General features: G+C 45.5%; 1 protein-coding gene across 1 annotated transcript; it reads left to right on the forward strand.

The window, feature by feature from the left end:
• Positions 1-12,450: 12,450 nt before the first annotated feature.
• On the forward strand, positions 12,451-21,220 carry APOA1 (apolipoprotein A1). Its single transcript, XM_086956800.1, has 4 exons — positions 12,451-12,492; positions 17,252-17,316; positions 18,607-18,760; positions 20,510-21,220. The coding sequence occupies exons 2-4, from the start codon at positions 17,274-17,276 to the stop codon at positions 21,093-21,095; spliced, it is 783 nt and encodes a 260-aa protein (XP_086812926.1). The 5' UTR covers positions 12,451-12,492; positions 17,252-17,273; the 3' UTR covers positions 21,096-21,220.
• The last annotated feature ends 1,622 nt before the right edge of the window (positions 21,221-22,842 follow it).

Raw genomic sequence — 22,842 nt, forward strand, 5'->3', positions numbered from 1 at the left:
GACTACTAAAGAATCCTGATATAAGGGGATGTGACTTTGACTTCTTTTCTTCCTTACACAATCCGTCGCCCCCTTCATCGTAGATGAGGATTACAGGTCCTGATGAATTGCTGGGATCCTTATGGACTATTTTATAGGCAAGAAACATGTTAACCCTTTGCACAACTCTCTAGAACTGACACTGGTCTAATTTTCCCCACTCAGTTCATGACTTCTTGAGTCTGTTTTAATTGATGGCCCAGGTTCTCCTCAAATAAACTTCTTTTGGAGAATCCAGGAGACAATTTTAAATCTCATCCACACAATCCTACTTCTACTCACTTCACATAGGTTGCCCTCATATAAACCATCTTCCTTCACGACGGCAAAACCGAGAAGACATCCAGCAAAGAGCCCCCCCTGCCGTGCCCAATAGGCCTTGCAGTGCCGGCCCAACGAGGAGCTGCACTATGATGAAGCATGACACGCCTCTAGTGTGAGGGCCCTTGCTCCTTATTGGAGCTATTCCTGGACAAGCACTAAATACCCTGTCCTCCCAAGCACCTTCTAACAACTGCCACACTGACATGGTCTGACACCCTTTCCTCCTTCCAACCCCCTAGGAACAGCATACTCCTTGTCCTAAGCGTATGGTTGGGACCGGTATACTGGACCTACCAAGCCACCTGTCCCTCCCTGTGAGGCTTTATACTCCACCCCATAATTCCACTTGTTACAAGGTGGAAGTATTCCGTTGCCGGGGTGCCTTACATGTAATGCTAACACAATACACAAAGATGAACATCAGGTACTCTCTTGTACACCTTCTCCCAGTCCTGGTAGAGTGGCAAAGAGCAGACAGGCTATTTAGAGGAACATGTGCTAAGCATTTCACATCACCAACATGGACGATAAGTAATTGACACGACTCAAGAGAATTCCAACAACACTCCGATTTTTTTTATATATGTTTAGACAACAAAATTAAGTAGATTCGTACAGGATAACCAGAGGTATCAATTATCAAGTATTAACTAAATCAGTACTTTACAGTGAAACACATTTAATGTTGCATTTAATGGGACAGACACATATATGCAAAAAATATTTTATTGAGTAAGTTAAGGTCTTGTGAGTCCCTAGACCAGTTCACAACAGCTAGCACAATTTTACCTGGCTCAACTGAACTGTCAATCAGGCTTGCTGTCTTTAAATGCCTACCTTCGCAAAAAATATACTAGCGGGCATGTTCAGCAAAACCCTTTGGAGAATCAGCTGGCGGACGGTCTTGGACCAGGAGTCTCCAGGCAGATCCAATCTACCTGGCTCAGAAGACTCCGGTGCAGAGTTCCTACTGACTATTTGTGGTACTGAACAGGATCTGCAGCAACTTGAGCTGGCAGGCGTGCCAGGAGAAGATGAAAACAGATGTACAATCATGCGATGGAGCCACAGTGGTGGTCGATCATTGGTGCAGGAGAATCCCTTCTCTTGGAGCGCTGAGTAAAGCTAGTAGAAGTCGGACTGACCACCCACAAGCATTCGTACCTGCAAGCACTGGGGTTGAGGAAATCTTCTTCTTGAGGACACAGGGAACAGTGTAAAAAAGCAGAGCCTCGCTGAGGGTCTATAGTACAATTTCCAGAAGCCACCTGCTCAGTGACTTTGAGAGGCAACACCAGATGGCTCTGTGGACAGTATTTCAAGTTCATTGATTTAGCAGTTTGTGCCTGCCGACTGCAGGGGACTAGTTCCTCTAGCCCAAGAGAGTTCTTGTTAAGTCTGGAGTTTGCAGGGAGATCCACATTCCTCTTGAAACCAGCCTCTTGCCTTGGTTGGGTCAAAATCCAGCGGGTGTTATAGGTGCTGAGCTTAGTGCCTCTTCTTTGTGGGATCCTGTCCTGTCACGGAAAGAGGTATTTTCTTGGTATCACATTTAATCTGAGGTTCTGGTGCCAGGGGTGCCCCTTACATCCTGGATGTAGGGGATGCAAGTGGGTGTGAGGACAAGTAGCCAGTGGGCATCTAGTCAATCAATCAATCAATACAAAGTTTATTGTGTAGATTACTTAAAACCAAGACAATATAAAACATTAAAGGCATATTAGGCTAAGAAAAAAAAAAATGATGGTTCCGTGCAGTGGCTGGCACTTAGTGCCTAAATGTAACATTCAAGTATGAGACAGTTTAAATTTAAGATGTTTGAGTATTTGAAAACTGTTATAAGAAAGCTAGTTTCAATTTTTTCAACAAGAAGTAAAAAAAGATTTTTTTTAAAGCAACCTCAAAGTAAAGTAGATGCATGACAGATGTTAAAGCTCAAATGCAAGGAGGTCAAACATTACTATGCTTAATGTCCAAAGTGCAAGAACTAAATTGTGTCAATCCAATAGCATCTCTTTGCTTAGTTGTGTGTTTTAAGAAGGTACTGCATGGCTTTAAAACATGTGCCTATTCTTGCCAATTCAAGGGGAACCATGGTACTAAAAATACAGTTAATCGCGTTATTACATGTTCTTATACCATGGGTTAAAAAGAGTGCCTTTAATAATGTTCGCCGGGGCTCGAGCAACGTCTGGCAACTGCAGAGTAGATGTAAAAAGGTTTCAGATTCATAGCCACAAAGTCTGCTCTAGACTATCTTGGAAAACATAGGCCAGTTGGGGTTGAAGTCTTTAATGTGTAAAGCCAACATCCTTACAGCCAGAATTTGAGTCAGGCAGGCTATTCCAATTGTGCAATTGAGATGTCGTTATTGTATGATAGTGCCAGTGCCCTTTGTGGCGAGGTGGACTTAATGTTTTTACGTCCGCAGACTTCGAGAGGAATTTGATCTGTTTTTTCAATATGCTTTTTACTGCAGTATGCTTAAGTAGTGGGGTGTTCAAGACGGTCAAGTCGATGAGAAGAGTGGCTGCCGCCGTTGTTAGGTAGGTGGACCACGGGTTATTATTGATCTTGAATATGTGTTGCAGAATAAATTGCAGGGTGCCTGGCATCGTCCTGATGCATCTATGGAAGTACTTTAGAAAATACCCCATACTGGACCATGCGATGCCCTCTAGGCCAAATTCAAGTCTCACCAAGGATCCTATAAAATAATACGGCAATTTCAACACTTTTTTATAGACTTTTAGGTTTAATTTTTCGATGGTTTTAGTGAGTTGGCCTGGGAAGTAAGTAAGTGCAGAAGGTAATACGGCCCTAAGCACTTTTCTAATTGGGGCTGAGGTGGGACTTTCAAGGGCTGTGTGTAATTGGCAGAGTCTAGTTGTTATCAGTGCCGCCTGTGGCTAATCCGCCCTTGTAGTGACTACATCCTGTAGATGTATGTCACTAACACTAATCAGAACCTTATTTTTACACTCAATTTAAGATGGCCACAACCATCCTTGACTATATACCTCAGCTGCAACACCCTACAGGTGTGGTCAGCCCTGAGGAGCTGTACGTCTCCTGAATATCTAATTTTTCTGCCTGTCAGGGAAAAAATATGCCTGGGGCAGGGGGAGTCTTTGTACTTGAGTGGGGGACAAGTTCCATTGTCCACCAGCGCTGGTGAAGCCTTTGATACATGAAAGAGAGAGGTCCCAGGATAGCATCAATTAGTATAGTTACAAATTCAAAAGAATAGAAACAAAGTAGGAATTACCTTTGTTATTTAATCACAAAGTACTGCAAATAGACTTAGCGCACGTAGCATAAATGTACAGATTAACCTGTCATAGTGCCCAAGGTGGGGAGGGAAGAGGGGGAAACAAGGTGAGTGTAAATAAGTTAAGCAATAGTGCACACGTAAAATATCTTCATTGCACGTCACAAGTACACCTTTTGCATAAATATTCGGAGACTGGCTAAAGTTGCGCAAGGTACAGGAGAAGCACTAAATTGGCGCTCAATTAAATCACGATCATGCTTCCACAGAGGAGAGCCAAATTATTTGTAGCTAGGGCAGGAAGCTGATGGGGATCCAGTTGTCGACGTTTCAACCCCATATGGAAGTAGGAATATGTTGGCCCTTACAGGAGGGTTTTCATCAGGCACGTGGGAAAGGGGGTTGTAGGTAGGGCAGTGGTTCGTAGGTTAATTAGTCAAGTCTCCCAAAGGTTACATTCACGGCTCCTTGGTGTGGCCCAATGCGAAGAGTGGCAGTAGGTGAAAATGCAGTCGTCACTTTACCGGTATCTGTTGCTTGCTTTCCAGACGAGCGTAGCGTCCGGTGAAGCCTTTGAGGCTCAGCGCCCTGACAGCCCATTCACTAATCATCCTGTGTGGGCAAAGGATTCATCTACTGCTCACAAAAGTCTTTGTCTCTGACCTCTGCGAGTGGCATACACTCCCCAGCAAGATGTCCGATCTCTGTCTTGGCGGCAAACATTTACAAAAGTCTGCCAAGGCACGAGAACACTGGGTTAACTTGGTGGGCTTTGTCTAAAGTGCCACCCAGGTACATGCTGGTTAAACCTCAACACCACCACGTGTCTGGGGTTACAAAGCATGCTGTTTGATACCTTACATGTAAGAAATCGACTGTTCCATAGTGGAGCTGGACATATGGTTTATGTCCAGTGTCCAGCCTGTTACCCTATGGAGGGTTGGTCACTCGTGGTAGAATTACGTTGAGAATATAACCACAGGGCAATATATGCTTTAATATATATCTCCACGCATATAATATACTTCACCCTGCCTCCTGGGCTATATAAGGCCTACCTTAGAGGTGACTGACATATACTCAGTGGCACTAAGGTGGAGGAGCATCACCCCACTGAACAAAAGGGAAAATAAAATGATAACTATTGTTATAATTTTAGTTTTCCTATTGAGTCAGTGGCTCCTAAGGCATGGCTGGCCAGAGCAGGGGGAGGAGTGGTTTACACTTCCTAACTGCGCTCGAATGCTTGGCCAGCCCTCCGTCACGCCTGCCAGCTCTCCGGAGAACACTCAGACAACGCGAGGTCAATCCAAGATGTCCGCGCGACACTGCGCATGCGCGAGGGGATCGGACAGGAAACTAAAGCCTGACCTCCCTTCTACTCTGAGGTCCGCACCCTAGTTTCTTGTTGCTCTTGCAGCAAGTCACTTCCGCCTCGCCACTCTCTGTATCGCTCACTTTGTATCCTGTTGTGGACCGTGATTTGGGATCCGCATCTCAGCGTTTTTCTACCCCGACCATTGATGCTTAGCTGTCTGTTTCGCTAAGTCTGGAGCACAGTTGTGCTTCCCTGTGCCTCAGTGTTGGAGGCTTTCACTCAGTGTTCCGCCGGTTTCTTTTTGCTGAAGGTTCTGAGTTTTCCCCTTTGTGTTTCCTTAATTGTATTCTCCAGCCCCGGCTGTCTTCTCTCCATTCCCTTTGGGGACATCATAACTAGGCTCTTGCGGTTCCGCCTTATGGCCGGACTACGGTCCCGTCAAACGGCTGGACTTGAAGGGTGTAGGTTTTGGAAGCTACTGAGGAATTGTGGGAGTCGTGGTCCGCTTGGCGGTGCAATTACCCTTTCTTCTTTATCATTTGAAGTTTGCTGGATTTCCTGGATGCTGGGATTCGTCACAGTACAGGGGAAAGAAGACTTGGTAAAGCGCTTGTAGCGCACCATTATCATTATCGTTTCATCTGTAAGGGTTACGTAGTTTGTTATGCATATATTTGCTGTTCCTTTAGACACACTCTGTCTGTGACCCTATATATTCTCCTATTCTGCCACTCAGTACAGCCCGTTACTCTTTGGGTAAGACAGGTACAGATCCCTAGCATTACTCATTGGTATTTAAATACCTTAGACATACAAATGCTTTTATTCACAGCAGGCATTCCGTGGTATCTACACACATTGAACATTTAGGATTGCAGAGTGATCTATAGAATCCCCGGTCCCACCTTGTACTAACCAGGTAATAGACAGTCTATGTATACATTATATAAATGCTTGTTGATTGTCGTTGTACTAATTTTCCCTTCCTTTTAGTGCCAGCTTCCACCTTGAGGGAGATCCGTTCAAGAAGTCCAGTGTTTCTTCCCCTTCTTCCCTTGTTTTTTCCCTCTTTTCCCTCCATATCACCATTGCGTTGTAGTGTTTGATAGACGCAATAGGTGCAGGGTGGACGGGTTGGGTTAGACTTCGGTTCCTGGCACTCCTGCGGAAACTGCTCTTGGATCCTTACACCCCCTTGGGCTAACAAAACAGTCCTGCACATTTTGCAGCTTATCCACTAGGCTGCATTACACAGCCTGGCGAGGAACATGCAAAGCCTCCCATTCCCTGTCTAAGCACCGAACCACAGCGCGTTGTGATTGGCTCAGGGGAGCTTGGGAGCCCGGGTGCTTCCTCCTGCCGGCCGGGAAGGCAGGAAGAGAAGGAAGATGACAGAGGACGAAGGAGAGGCAGCGGCTGGCCGTTACATGTAAGTGTTTTTATTTTTTTCCTCTTTTCGTCATCTTGCCCCTCCTGCTCACCACCCAAGTCCGGTAGCAGCAGCCACTGCATATACCATCTGCAGTGAGGTGACCCAGTTACACATGGTGTGTGCAGGGGTGAATTGAGCAGGGAAGCTGCTCATGCAGGGCTGATGTCCAGCCTTTGTTTTTACTTGGGTCACTCAGGCTTGCACAATAAGTGCTGCAGCCCTGGTACCCCTTTTACATCCCTGCCCTTGGTGCCACTGGTACCATATACTAGAGCCTTACACGGTGTAAAAGTCCTTTGCCAATTGGGTGTACCAATTCACAGTTACAGTTTAAGGGAAATACCTCAGGGCTTGGTTATCACTTATCACAGCGTCTACAGCAAAAAGTGTGTGTGTGTGTGTGTGTGTGTGTGTGGGGGGGGTGATCATTCAAAAAGGGCACTTTACAACACCTCTCCACACAGTTCCCCTCTACTCCACTCCACACAGTGCCACTCTACTCCACATAATGCCAATCCACTCAATGCCGCACTATTTCACTCCACCCTGCTCAATTCCACTCCACACCACAAAATCCCACTCCACTCCAACAAAACTAATAGATATTACATAGGCGAGACCTATTCACTTTGCCAATGCTTGTTGACTGGTTCTATTACACTCTTTTTACACAACCCTTCCAGTGCTTCTAACTATCAAGACCTGGTTACTACATTTAAATCAGTCAAACAAGGTCAAAACACATTTGGCACAAAGCCATTTTACACCACACAATGCCACCCCATGCCACATCACACAGATCCACTCCACACAACTCCACTCCATGCCACACTATGCCAGTCATGGGTCACAATTTCACTCCACATCACACAATTCCATGTCACACCAATCAGTTCTACGCCATACAATTCCAAGCCACACAATTCCACACTACAAAATACCACGGCATATGTGCCACAAAATTCCAATACATGCCACACAATTCCATTCCACTTCACACAATTCCATTTACGCCAACCAAATTCCATTCTAATCTACGCCACACAATGCCACTCCACCTCACACAATGCCAATCTACTCTGCTCCATGCCACACAATTGAACTCCTCACACTACCAAGTCACACAATTCCATTCCAGTCGTTAGCTGGTCCTGCCCAGTGCCACAGTAATTCTATGTCTTTGAATGAAGCTTGCAGAGGCCCTGTAATACTATACTTGTTCCATGTCTTTGAAGGAAGCTTGCTCTGGCTGGGCCTGCAGTACCACAGTTGTTCTATGTCTTTGAAGAAAGTTTGCATTGGCCAGGAAGTACCTCATGATTTCCTTGTCTTTCAATGAAGCTTGGGCTGGCCCTGCACTACCATATTTGTTCAATGTTTTTGAAGGAAGCGTGACCTGAATAGCCCTATGGTAGCATAATTGTTCTGTCTCTTTAAATCAAGCTTGCATTGGATGTCACTGCCGTACCTCACTTGTTCCACATCTTTAAAAGAAACATTACTTTTTGCGTTGCTAAATTCCTGGTAGCCGCCTCAAGGGCGAAAGCTGCCTGCCAAGATTAGTTATTAATGTTAAACACATTTTTTCTTCAACTGTATATTATAAATCTTAAAATTGTTGCTAGATTTCTGTATCATGTGCATTATGATAAATCTTGTATGAAATGTATTTTATTGTTCATTTCTTTGTATGGTTTTTAATAAGCCGAATAAAGATATTTTGACTGACTGACATGCACTGATCACCCAGTACCACACTTGTTCCACGTCTTTCAGGGAGGATTGTTATGCTCTTGACCAGTGATGTGTGTCTTATGAGTGGGAGGAGAAGAGGAAGTGAAGCTGGCATGAGCTGGCCAATTAGAAGGTAGCAAATAAGAGTGACAATTAAGCCAACGGATGGTATGCAATGGGCTGGCTGCAAGCCCCTTATGGTACACAATATCTCTTGCAAGCGAGAGTGCATACACAGTTGAGGCGAGACCTAAAAAACCAGAGCCTGCTGCTACAGCTGCATGCTGGGCTGACCTCAAGATGACAACTTTACAGACACGTCTGCATAGAGTGAAAGAGCAAAACCTTTTATTTTAACAAGGCTGCTGTACGTGCACGGCAATAATTTATTCAAACAAAAAAATGTCCATTGCCATAGGTCTTGATTCAAGCCAGATACGAAAGAATTTTTAAATGTCTTTCCAGACGTACAGTCCTGGTACAGAATGAGCTGCAGATAATGATTTTTTTCACATGAAATGCCCCCTAATTAGCATTTTCGTTGCCATCGAGGTCATCCACTCTACCACGTAATTGATGCTGTCCAACACGCACCTCCTGCGGCTTTGCATTCAAGAGAGGTGTTCTGATTTTGTTCTCTCTGGCACTCTCAACGAATAACTCAAGCACAGCAAATGTGAAGCCTGTCCCTGGAACTTCCTAGTGAATGATTCTTAACAGAGACACTGTGTTGGCCGCAGGAATGAAGCCTGCCTGGAGATTCTCAGTCAGTGACTCCTCTAGGAGCACACTACTGGCCAAGGGTGTTAAGTATCTTCAAGGGCACGGCAAATATCCTTTGGTACAGCCCACTCTCTGGCCCCTGATGCAAAGGCTCTCCCTGCAGCGTCTCAGTGACGTCTAAGAGGGCACACTACTTGCCATGGAGGTGAAGCCACCCATTGAGTGACTCCTTGACACAACTGACTCTACAGCATACGAGTGTAGTCTCCTCATTGGCCTCTCAGTGAGTTACTCGTGGCCTCTCAGTGAGTGACTCCTTGACACAACTGACTCTACAGCCTCCGAGTGTAGTCTCCTCAGTGGCCTCTCGTTGAGTGACTCCTTGAAACAACTGACTCTACAGCCTCCGATTGTAGTCTCCTCAGTGGCCTCTCAGTGAGTGACTCGTGGCCTCTCAGTGAGCGACTCTTTGGCACAACTGACTACATCCTCCGAGTGTAGTCTCCTCAGTGGCCTCTCAGTGAGTGACTCCTAGACACAACTGACTCTACAGGCTCCGAGTGTAGTCTCCTTAGTGGCCTCTCAGTGAGTGACTCCTTGACACAACTGACTCTACAGCCTCCGAGTGTAGTCTCCTCAGTGAGTGACTCCTTGACACAACTGACCACAGCCGCTGAGTGTAGTCTCCTCAGTGGCCTCTCAGTGACTGACTCGTGGCCTCTCAGTGAGTGACTCCTTGACACAACTGACTACAGCCTCTGAGTGTAGTCTCCTCATTGGCCTCTCAGTTAGTGACTCGTGGCCTCTCAGTGAGTGACTCATTGACACAACTGACTCTACAGCCTCCGAGTGTAGTCTCCTCAGTGGCCTCTCGTTGAGTGACTCCTTGAAACAACTGACTCTACACCCTCCGATTGTAGTCTCCTCAGTGGCCTCTCAGTGAGCGACTCTTTGGCACAACTGACTACATCCTCCGAGTGTAGTCTCCTCAGTGGCCTCTCAGTGAGTGACTCCTAGACACAACTGACTCTACAGGCTCCGAGTGTAGTCTCCTTAGTGGCCTCTCAGTGAGTGACTCCTTGACACAACTGACTCTACAGCCTCCGAGTGTAGTCTCCTCAGTGAGTGACTCCTTGACACAACTGACCACAGCCGCTGAGTGTAGTCTCCTCAGTGGCCTCTCAGTGACTGACTCGTGGCCTCTCAGTGAGTGACTCCTTGACACAACTGACTACAGCCTCCGAGTGTAGTCTCCTCAGTGGCCTCTCAGTGAGCGACTCCTAGACACAACTGACTACAGCCTCCGAGTGTAGTCTCCTCAGTGGCCTCTCAGTGAGTGACTCCTTGACACAGCTGACTCTACAGCCTCCGAGTGTAGTCACCTCAGTGGCCTCTCCGTGAGTGACTTGTGGCCTCTCAGTGAGTGACTCCTAGACACAACTGATTCTACAGCCTCCGAGTGTAGTCTCCTCAGTGGCCTCTCAGTGAGTAACTCCTTGACACAACTGACTACAGCCCCCAAGTGTAGTCTCCTCAGTGGCCTCTCGGTGAGTGACTCCTAGACACAACTGACTCTACAGCCTCCGAGTGCAGTCTCCTCAGTGAGTTACTCCTTGACACAACTGACTCTACAGCCTCCGAGTGTAGTCTCCTCAGTGGCCTCTCAGTGAGTAACTCCTTGACACAACTGACTACAGCCCCCAAGTGTAGTCTCCTCAGTGGCCTCTCGGTGAGTGACTCCTAGACACAACTGACTCTACAGCCTCCGAGTGCAGTCTCCTCAGTGAGTTACTCCTTGACACAACTGACTCTACAGCCCCCAAGTGTAGTCTCCTCAGTGGCCTCTCAGTGAGTGGCTCCTTGACACAACTGACTCTACAGCCTCCGAGTGTAGTCACCTCAGTGGCCTCTCCGTGAGTGACTTGTGGCCTCTCAGTGAGTGACTCCTAGACACAACTGATTCTACAGCCTCCGAGTGTAGTCTCCTCAGTGGCCTCTCAGTGAGTAACTCCTTGACACAACTGACTACAGCCCCCAAGTGTAGTCTCCTCAGTGGCCTCTCGGTGAGTGACTCCTAGACACAACTGACTCTACAGCCTCCGAGTGCAGTCTCCTCAGTGAGTTACTCCTTGACACAACTGACTCTACAGCCTCCGAGTGTAGTCTCCTCAGTGGCCTCTCAGTGAGTAACTCCTTGACACAACTGACTACAGCCCCCAAGTGTAGTCTCCTCAGTGGCCTCTCGGTGAGTGACTCCTAGACACAACTGACTCTACAGCCTCCGAGTGCAGTCTCCTCAGTGAGTTACTCCTTGACACAACTGACTCTACAGCCCCCAAGTGTAGTCTCCTCAGTGGCCTCTCAGTGAGTGGCTCCTTGACACAACTGACTCTACAGCCTCCGAGTGCAGTCTCCTCAGTGAGTTACTCCTTGACACAACTGACTTCACAGCCTCCGAGTGTAGTCTCCTTAGTAGCCTCTCAGTGAGTGACTCGTGGCCTCTCAGTGAGTGACTCCTTGACACAACTGACCACAGCCTCCAAGTGTAGTCTCCTCAGTGGCCTCTCAGTGAGTGACTCCTTGACACAACTGACCACAGCCTCCAAGTGTAGTCTCCTCAGTGAGTGACTCCTAGACACAACTGACTCTACAGCCTCCGAGTGTAGTCTCCTCAGTGGCCTCACAGTGAGTGACTCCTTGACACAACTGACCATAGCCTCCAAGTGTAGTCTCCTCAGTGAGTGACTCCTAGACACAACTGACTCTACAGCCTCCGAGTGCAGTCTCCTCAGTGGCCTCTCAGTGAGTGACTCCTTGACACAACTGACCACAGCCTCCAAGTGTAGTCTCCTCAGTGAGTGACTCCTAGACACAACTGACTCTACAGCCTCCGAGTGCAGTCTCCTCAGTGGCCTCTCAGTGAGTGACTCCTTGACACAACTGACCACAGCCTCCAAGTGTAGTCTCCTCAGTGAGTGACTCCTTGACACAACTGACTCTACAGCCTCCGAGTGTAGTCTCCTCAGTGGACTCTCCGTGAGTGACTCGTGGCCTCTCAGTGAGTGACTCCTTGACACAACTGACTACAGCCTCAGAGTGTAGTCTCCTCAGTGAGTGACTCCTAGACACAACTGACTCTACAGCCTCCGTGTGTAGTCTCCTCAGTGGCCTCTCAGTGAGTGACTCGTGGCCCCTCAGTGAGTGACTCGTGGCCCCTCAGTGAGTGACTCGTGGCCTCTCAGTGTGTGACTCGTGGCCTCTCAGTGTGTGACTCGTGGCCCCTCAGTGAGTGACTCGTGGCCCCTCAGTGAGTGACTCGTGGCCCCTCAGTGAGTGACTCGTGGCCTCTCAGTGTGTGACTCGTGGCCCCTCAGTGAGTGACTCGTGGCCCCTCAGTGAGTGACTCCTAGCACGGCTGACTCCTCTGTACGTGGGTGTAAAGTCTGTTGCTGCATGGATGTTTTCGCTCAGCCCGCGCCTCCTGGCAGGAGACGTGACCCTTGAGCTCCGAATCCCACGTAGTCAGAGATTACTCAGGGATTTCCAAGTAGCGCGATAATGATCAGACACCGGACGGTATAAACAGCAGCTCGGGGCCGGGAGGGAGTCAGAGCCGAGGGGAGCAGGACACAGAACCACTCCGATAGCCTGGTAAGACTGACACTGCACGTGGCATGAGTGCCATCGAGGGCGGGGGTGCTCCAAGGAGAGGGGGTTTCTGTACTACAGAAGAGGGGATGTTTCCTCTCGCTTTCTACCCACTTACTTAACCGTACTCTTCTTACATTTTCCTTTTAACTAGGTCACTCACCTTTACCCACAATCTGTCTCTCAAATGTTCGCCCTCAACTTACCGCATCAGCATTTCTGCAACAATGTACCCATACAACTTTGCTGTCTCAAATTTCTCCTTCAATTTTCTTCCTCAACATTCCTGTAAATTCCCTCCCTGCTAGGTGTTCCCTGGCCTATTCATAGATCATTTTCCCCTTTCTCCTTTACTCTTTCAAGTTTACCACTGAGCTCATCTGTTTCTCCCTTTTCTACCTCCTTCTGCCTTTCTCCTTTCATCTTTTCCCTCAACTGTTCTGCCTGCACTTTCGCTACACCTTCGTCTCCTTTTATCTAGTGCTCTTATTTTCACTCCTCTTCGCTTTTCTCTCGACACTGTCACCGCCACTTATAACTCCACTGTACAACCAGTGTTCTGTCTCCACACTCCCTCCCTGCACACTTCCTTCTCTCTGACCCTCTCCCTTTCTTTTCCCGTGCCTATCCCTGTTTCTCCGTCTCTAACTCTCCTTGAATCTTGCACCCGTCTCCCTGGTAAACTGCAGAGTAGATGGCACCGTTACCTTTTACAACGGATGCCTGTAGGTCAACCGAGAGCACAAGTAATCACTTACTTTTTACGATTACTTGGTCGCTCCTGTGTTAATCTACAAATGACCGCGTGTGAATGCTGGCAAGCCTTGCAGATTGTTTATGACGTTTGTTGTGTGTTTTTTGTGAGAATAAACAGCCATGAATTTATGGAGTTTGTGGCATAATAATCTGCAGAAACAAGCTATGTTACTTCTGCCTTAGAATTCAAATGTGTGACGACATACACGAAAAATGCACAGGTCCGTGAACTGGCCTAGTGACTGTGCCCGATTTACTTTATAGGTTTAAATTCGTTTGTATTTACTTTTTATGTAGTTGATGCTTGCCTTATTGAGATTACTTATGAAACCACAATGTATTTTAGCACCTTACACATAACGTATTAAATGTCTTTTGATCAGAAAGTATTTACCAATAACCAATCATTTCTTAATCAATTAAATATGGAGCCATATGAATACAGTCTTAGATATGTATTTCTCTTTACACCACATTCATTTTCCTGTCCCTCTGTCATCTAATTTCACCAAAGTTGTAAAGACATGTAAGAACTTCTGCTATTTATAAGAGTCTCTGCCCCCCCCCCTCTACCCCACCCCAGCCCTGGCTCCCTCTCGAGCCAAATCCAGAACTTTTATAGGGAAAAGATTTAGCAGCAAATTGGGATATTGGGATGTCTGTTTTTGGTACAAGGTTTGGTCACAGGTTTATAAAATTTCTAGGTCAGTCAGCATTACACAATCCCTGTGTTTTTCTTTATCATAGACTATATTTTACTCCTGTACAATGGTGAAAATGTTCTGTGGATGCCTCGTCTCAATGCTGGTCTTGTGTGTTTCCTATGAGTGGCCTTATGCATTTGCTGTTTAGTTGTCCTCATACACTTTCTTTCTGGCATACAGTCTAGTCCAAAATTAAAAACATGTTTTACCTGCTGTCCCCTTTCAACACTCTTTATATTTTTTAGGTTCTTTAACTAATTAGCTTATCCCGTCCTTCCCTAAAAGTAAATTACTAGATATCTTACTCGCACTTGCCTTTTAGCAAATTACTTTTATCATATAAAGTGTGGTGGGACTGTGTTTGTTCGCATCATAAATTGAATACTATGTATAGTAATCAATGCTCATCCTCTCATAGTGTCCAACGGTTATGGGTACCATTAATCACATTTCTTTATCCGATTTGTAATTATGTTTCAACTACAATTGCTGCATTACCTACAAATGTTCAACCTCCATGAATATTGTGTCTGTGCTTTAGTCTTAATTTATTTTACCATTGTAATTTCGATTAGATGCTTCTGCTTTTTCTGTATAGTTTGATATGTCGATGAGGACGTATTTCTTTTGCTCTTTTAGTTATTTATATATGATGCTTTTCCTTACCTTCTCCCCCTCCCACCCTCTTATATAAGTTATAAAGACTTTTAATACTTGTTCCAAGGTTCTTGCTCGTCCATTTATTAATGCTTTTTCTTGTGGCAATAATATTCATGATGTGCTGAACATTATTGTATTAAATAAAATCTTTCAGACTGGAAATATGTAGTCATAAACATGTAGATCAGACTATGCGTACAGAAAGTGTAGGAGTGAAATATTCATTGCTCAAAGTAGCACGAGTTATAGAACAGAGACTACGTCAATGTGCCACTTTCAAAGTTTTCATAAATCTAATCAGAGGCACAAAAAGAAAGCTTGGTCGTGGAAAATTACACCATCCCTCAAAATAGTCCCTAAAGGGACATGCAGTGTAAATTCTATTTACCTAGCCATGCATCATTAACAATCGCCAACAATAGGCATGTTTTGTTTGATGACGTCTGCTTGGGGGTTTGAGATCAATTGTGAGATCACTGACAAGATAGTCCCTTTGCTTAAAATAATCACTAAATTGAGGGCAATTTAGAGAGAATATGGTAGATCATCAGTCAGTGTTGGTGCAACTCCCCATTAGGCTGTGTTGCATACTTCAATTGCAAAACTACTCCTGAACAAATCTTCTTAGGTGACCAAACAAAATTTCTTCTAGACTTAAAATTACATTGGTCCAGAGATGCATACATCAGTAGAAATAACAATTAAAATAAAAACAGGCACTTGAAGAATACATTCTACATTTAAAAAATGTTATTAACTTTTCAGCCCCAAACACAGAGTAAAGTATCCTTAGAAGTCCAGAGCAAATTTTTCAAACACTTTTTTCGAGCGACGAGGATCAGGGTAATAGAAATGTCTATGAAACTAATAAAATGGGTAAGTGAAGTGCTCGGGAAAACTTCCCAGAGCACATGAAAAAAAGGAAAACAGGATGAATTAGAGAGCCTTGCTCAGGTATAAAAAAGAAAATCCACCTCAAATCTGCCACCTCAATCTGTATTCTTAGGAATGTTCATCATATCGCCTAGAACTGATACAAATTCGATCTAATTGCTCCAATTTTGTCACATACAATCTTTGCCTTCTAATGCTCCAGGAAGGACGAAGTCCTTTATATTTTACCTTTGTATTTATTTTAGCCACAAATGCATTTGGAAATTATGTATCAATGGCCAAGGTTAAGGCGAGTTTGTGGCTAATTAAATGTTGGCTTCACTTAGATTTTTTTTTAAACTGACGATTTTAGCCCTTTCTTGGGGTTGGCATGTGTAGTCCAAGATCCAGCAATCTATATCGCACCTGAATCCATGGGATATATTTATAATTGTCAAGTAGTGTTTACATTGGTGAAGGTGGCCGATGGGGCCCATCGCATCATCCAATTTACCTCTGTGGTTGCTGGTGATGAAAAGAGAGATATCACCCTGCACTGTTCTCATCAATTACTCCTAAGCGCAGCATTACCGACCTTCAGACAGATAGACAAAAATTCCATCTAATGTGCAGTCGAGCTGATTCCCAGAGGTGACAGATGAACTGATGTGCAACCTCACTGCAGTGAACTAATGTCCTTTTATAGGGAGCCAATATACCTACTGGGATTTGTGGTAGATAAGAGAAATGAGAAGCGCGGAGATAAAAATGTGCTTAGAATCACAGAATATGGTTACACAACAAATACTGGAGGTAATTCCCAGTTTCTTGGTTTTGATACCCAGAATTAGCCAATGAGTGTTAGTAGTCAGATGCTCTCTGTTTCCAGGCTGATGTGGACACAGAAGGATTTAAATCCACCAGATTCATATAGTGTGCTCTGATATCAAATCTGCTACAGATTCATACATTTGGTAGTAAACAGTATATAAATGCAATTAACTTTGAATCCTCTCAGCACTCTCGAGGCCAACAAATTATTTCTCATCCCTATCTTCCTAAACACTAATCTCATTCCTAAGAATTTGCAAACAGCATGGCTTTTCCTTGCAACTGGCCAACCACCATCCATGACTGACCAACACCTGAACCTCTTGTACAAGAAGTCCGAAATGTAATGATGTACTGTTCTGGAGCATATGATATTCAGTGTGCCCTGCAAGAGGACTAAAGTAGTTATGCTGTCTCAAAGTTACCTATGGCTGAATTCGCCCAGATGTTGGTTTTGAAGAACTTCAGAGACCACTAGATATATACACTAATTTTAATGTATTTTTTAGATGGAATTAGGAAGCGAAAGGCTGTTACTCTTCTTTACTGGTTTAGTCTGTAAAATCCTTCTATGCTTGATATCTAAGTGGCTATAGGATAACCTTCCACTCCAGGTCTTCTGGACACCATTGCTTCTACCCTATGTGTTTCTGCTACAAATCATTGTTCTTAGATGTGTCAGTAAAATTAGTTCTGTAGAAGTTAACTATGGGTACAACCCCCGGACTGAATTATGGTGTCGAATTAAAGCCGAGGACTGAAAACATGGCATTTTGACCACTATGGGCTCAGTGTTAACCCTAAGCCTGACGTTAGCAGAGGTCCAAAAGCCAAGGGCCGTGTCCAGCAGATATTTTGTTTTATGTAACCAATGAAGCTCTGAATGTTGTGATTAGGGGCGACTCGAGCTGATCTGTTTTCATGTGGGCTCTTCACAGGTTGCCAGAGGAGCTTGGAAAGATGCGGTGTGTCGTGGTGGCCCTGACCGTACTGTTCCTCACAGGTAAGGTCTCAGATAGGAAATTATTTGTTTCTACTTATATGATGAATGCTTGTCAATTCCAGCCCTGTGGTAAATATTAGGTCCAAGCAAAACTTAAATTACTCAGGTGTAATTTTGCATAATTTCATGAATATCACTTGATACTTGTTACGCGGAATTCCTGAATTACACCACATCGCATAATTACGGCATAAAGTTCACTGCAAAAGTAAAACGAGGAGAATGACCAGAATGTGAGTGGCTATTATTCACTGCACTTGTGTTTTAGGAGCTATTTTTTTGTGATAAATGCGTCCTTGCGTCCAAAATGGATGTAAGAATGCCTTTTATGCTAAAAAATAGCGCTGATTACCCGATTTGCATTTCCTAAAATTAATCATAATTTCTGGTCATTTTCCCGACATGTTGCGTAATTATACGACAGCAAAATGACACATATATACGAATTATTTCATTAATCGAGAAAGACGGGAGAACACACATACATTTTCAAGACACCTGTAATGGCTGCTCTAACAGCCTGAGAGAATGTCGTCACTGATACACAAACGCTGGTATAAAGTCCGACCACGCTTAGGCATAGGTGGGCATCATTCCGCACACAGTGGTGCATTCTAGCGCCTACTTGATTAACTGTGGAGCTTGTCTTAGGCACCGTACTGGCAGATACGAGACCCATATAAATAAGTACTGCTTCGAGCGGTCCAGAGGGGGAATTCCAAGCAACTGGAATTATGCGGCAGAAGACCACATTGTATGCCAGGCGTAACAAAATATTGTGTAAGAAAAAGCAAACGATGCAACACGTTTCGTAGCATTATTATTTCACTAATCAGTCATTTTAGCAAAAAATATTGCTGATCATTGGTTTCACCTCGTTGAATCAGCTTATCACTTGAATTAAGCAATCTGTAACTGAGAGGTGGCCAGTGAAAAGATTGCAAAACATTTTCCACCGAGACACACAATGTATGGCTTATTACTTTTTTTATGCAACCAACTGATCCATTTGAGCTAGCAACATTCTTTAACGGTAAACTGTCAACCGGGCAGCAATTGACAGGTTACTTTGCAAGTGAGGTAAATCAGTAATTATGCAGAAAATGCCAGTCTCAGAATCACATAATTGCAGTAGGCCTTCTTACACCATAATATAACCCAAATTCGACCACAACTAGGAGGAGAAGCCTTGATTGGCCAACAGAGATGGAGTAGTTCTTGATCGGTGACTTGTATGTCTGTCTGACTGACTGACTAATCGTCTGTAACCTCCCTTTTCCTCTCCCACAGGGACGCAGGCTCGCTTCCTATGGCAGAATGAGGAGCCGCAGGGCCCGGCAGAGAGGGCCAAAGAAATCGTCCAGAACTATGTGCGGCAGGCGCTGCAGCTGGGCAAGGAAGCCGTCAGCCAGGTGGAATCCTCGGAGTACGGCAAGAAGCTTGAGTAAGTGGCCTCGTGGGTGGACACAGGCTCATAGGTCGCCGAAGGGCAGCGCGCCTCATCTGCAAGGAGCGCGTTATACAGAGCAGAGGTCTGACGTGGTCACAGCACACTGCCATCAAGGACAGGGGCTATTTAGAAATAATCCCTTCTGAAGGGCTTTATTCAGAACGCATCAATATTGGATGGGTTTAGCCAGCAATCCTCCTTACTCGAAGGGTTTATTTAGAAGTTATCCCTCGTAGAGAGGCTTATTTGATTGATACAGAACTCTTCGTCCTGAAGGGATTAATTCGGAACGCTGCCTTTCTGGATTAGAATGACCCCTTGCTGAGTGGATTTACTTATAACTGCTCCTTATTGAAGGGGTGTATTCAGGCCACTGTCGTCCTGGAGGGGGTTATACAAAAGCATTCCATCCCTTAGGATTACTGCAAAAGGCTGCACTTCTAGAAGTGCTTGTTTAGTTCACCACACAGCAACGCTGGATGGTTAATTTAGTTTATTGCATTGCTGGGGAGGGGGGGGGGGGGGTGTCAGTCTGAACACAACTTCTGGAAGGGTTTGTTCAGAAGTGCTCTTTACTGATTAGGTTCATGCTGAACTTCTTACTAAAGGGGTTTATTAAGAAATCTGCACTGCTCGAGTGATTATTCACAAATAATGTTTGAGGATGTAGTGGCGGCCTTGGGGCGGTATGCAGAACACTATTTTCCAGGTGAGGTTTATAGTTAACAATACCACTAGAGGCCTTTATACACATCGTTATCTCCCTGAATGTCTTTATTCAGATCTCTTTAAGCCTGGAGAGGTTTATTCACATCAAAGAAATCTTTAGAGTGCTCTATACATATCTTGGGTCTCCAGAAGCGGTCCTCGCAGAACAGCCTTTGAGGGTCATCTCTGGACACAGACCTCTATTTAAATGAACTCATAAGGAGTAGGGGTTTCCCATGAATGGATTTATAGTAGATTTCCTTCGACATGAATGTTTACCTTTCTGGAACATAGCAGTGGCTTTACCATGAGTTTATTTGTATGTCCTTCACTGGCAGCTTGTTGAGTTTCCAGTAGACTAGAATGAAATGTAAGTGCCTTTCATGACTAGAACGTTTGCACTTATTGCCCCGCGCGGTTGCTCGTTCTGAAACCGTATACCAATGCCAGCCACCATGCCTGCTGCTCCCCCTGCGATATTCTGTTACAATGCGTCCTTGCACGTTCCTTTTACCCATTGATCTGTAGACTTCACCTGCTATCTGGCATTCACGTTTGTTTGACCCCCTGAGCCATACATGTCTGCTATCCGCTCACCTAATACATGCCTACTGCTCTCCAACCTGATTTTCTATTGCCCTTAGCTTGCACCTTTCTTTTGCTCGCCCTCAGCAGAGATTGTTCCCCGCCTTGTGACCTCTGCCTCCCACCTTACCTTGGCCTTGGCTTCCCCTCTGTTCCATGCCACTTCATTTCCTGTCGCCATGTTCTCCGTGGCTCGGCAATGCCTTGATACGCATGTCTCTCGCACAATCTGGCTCACAATTCCATCCTGCTCTCTTGCTTCCATTTTCCATACCCATCCATGCTGACTTATTTACCCATTCATGCTGCGTGCCACTTCATGTTAGGATCTTACATGCCTGATTACTGCTAAGTTGACCCGCGCATCGATTCTGCCTTTTGGCCCTCTGTTCCTTGTTATAGTTGTGACCCCTGGTTTAATCTAACGCTCCTAATTTGCTCTCTCCATAGCCTCAAGATTTTGGAAAAGCTTGAGATATTCAGCACCAACGCGCAGCACCTACAAAAGCAGTTGACTCCCTACGTCGAGCAGGCGCGTGAGCAGGTGGCCAAGGAGTATGCACGTGACCTGAGCGTCGCTAAAGAGAAGATCCAGCCAATCCTGGAGCAGTTTCAGAAGCGCTGGGAGGATGACGTAAGGAACTACCAGAAGAAATTTAACCCTATGGCCGGCGAGCTGCAAAAGCAAGCCAAGGACAACCTGGAGGCCTTGTCCAAGACGCTGCTGCCCATGGCAGAGGAGGTCCGGGACAAGATGCGCACTGAGGTGGACCAGCTCCGTGTCAGCATTGGCCCATTTACCGATGACCTTCGTCAACAAGTGGCTCAGAAACTAGAGGAGGTGCGAGCAAAGGTCGGACCCCAGGCCGAGGAGTACCGGGCTCAGCTGTCATCCCAAATCGAAGCTTGGAAGGAAAAGGTTGGGCCCATTGCTCTGCAACTGAAAGAACGGCTTATCCCCCATGCCGAGGAAGTGCAGAGTAAGCTGAACGCCCTTTATGAAAAGCTGAAAGCACAGTTTTCCCCAGCTGCCTGAAGAAGGCACTATTGACCTCACAGTTCACATGGTGACTCTTTTTATATCTATCCAAAAATTGCTTCTTTGGCCACCTTCTCACTCGTACCCTCTCTCTCTGTAATAAAGCTTTTTTTGTCAGTTTACTTCGCTGTTATGTGTGTTTATTAGAATTTTGTCTTCTTTCATTGCCTGACAGACAAGTCCACTTAGAAGAGTCTTTCTTCATTTGACCTCCGCTCACTGCCTGGTCTCAGCCCTGGTCGAGGCCACCCTCTCCGCCATTCCCCATCACCCCCACGGATAGTAATGCCACTTGGAGCCAACTATCCCCCTGGTTTCGCTGTTGGTCTCTCTCTCACATCTTATCTTCAGTGTGTGCCCCCCCCCCCCCCCCCCATTGCTCTGCACTTTGGTCTCTGCTAACCTACCTATAGACCTGGACACAACTCAAGTCGTTACAGTGTCTGTGCTATCAGTGGCTACTGATGTGTATTTTTATTGAAAAGGTATTTGATCCACGAAATAGTCTGTAAAACCAATATTTAAAAAAAATCACAAAATAAAACAATGCAAATTCAAACCCATCCAAGTCTTTAAGTAAGTGAATATGTAGTAATCGCCATCTACTACCACCAAAAAGAATACTGGGAAGGTGTGCACCTTTTTGGAAGATGGAATCTGCATTAAGATGGACGAATGACACCTAACATGGCGACAAGGCTACCTGGGTTAAACGGGCGTCCATTAGAGGATAGCAGATCGAAAGAGGTCTACTTGAAACCACTCTCCCACAATACAATATTTTAATATTGTTCATTAATCAAAAGTAAAGTAACATTTATGGTTAAACCTCTGGCAGACAGGAACACCATACAGTAATAATCCTACTTACACCTGACTGCTTCACATCCCAGTGCATCTAACACCAACATCAGAACTCTTCCTCAGATGCATCTTAACCCATTCTCCCCATACCCCTACTTTTCACGCACTCCCATTAATCACTCCCGTAAGACTACCCCACCACTTCCCAATGGCTTCCTCACTCCAAATGTGCTCCAAGCCCAAAATACCCATTCCCTGTCCCTCACCTTCCACCACTCTCACCACTCCCTGCCATCCATCAGGTTTTATCCAACCATCCTGGTACTTGCTAGTCATACCCACCTACCCCTGTGGCAATAAAAACTTAAATCTAGCCTCCTTCCCCAACTGTCCCTCCACCCCACCTGCACTTCATTTTTCGTCAACCCCAGCCCCAATATCATCTTTCCTCCCCATGCGCCCTCCCCATAGACCCACATTGGCTCATGTGAAAATAATCACCCAAGCTCTCCACATCTGCCCCTTCTGTTTCTCCTACATCGACTCCAATGAAACATACTCATGTATTGAAAAATGTTGTGAAAGAGCAATACATGCTCCTACCCTTGTCTGTGCAGCAATGCCCCCCTTCAAGGCACTCCTGTCCTCACTATCATATATCTCTCAAACAAAAAAGACATCCTTATACAGGCATTCCCTCAGTTCAGAGACTTGCTTACAACTCACAGATACTACCTACAACATCCCGCACAGAATACTAGATACAGCCAATCAGTATCTTCTGGGACAACCACTCCTTTAGACCCAAACGGGCGCGCTCTTCCCTCAACTATATTGACCCGAACAACCTCATTAAATTCCCACCATCATCTTGAATCACATTCACCAAGACCCACATCACTCGACCCTCCAAATGTGCACCACCTCCCCCAATCTGATC

Source organism: Lissotriton vulgaris, chromosome 2_1, assembly GCF_964263255.1.
Source record: "Lissotriton vulgaris chromosome 2_1, aLisVul1.2, whole genome shotgun sequence".
In the NCBI taxonomy this organism is placed as follows: Eukaryota; Metazoa; Chordata; class Amphibia; order Caudata; family Salamandridae; genus Lissotriton; species Lissotriton vulgaris.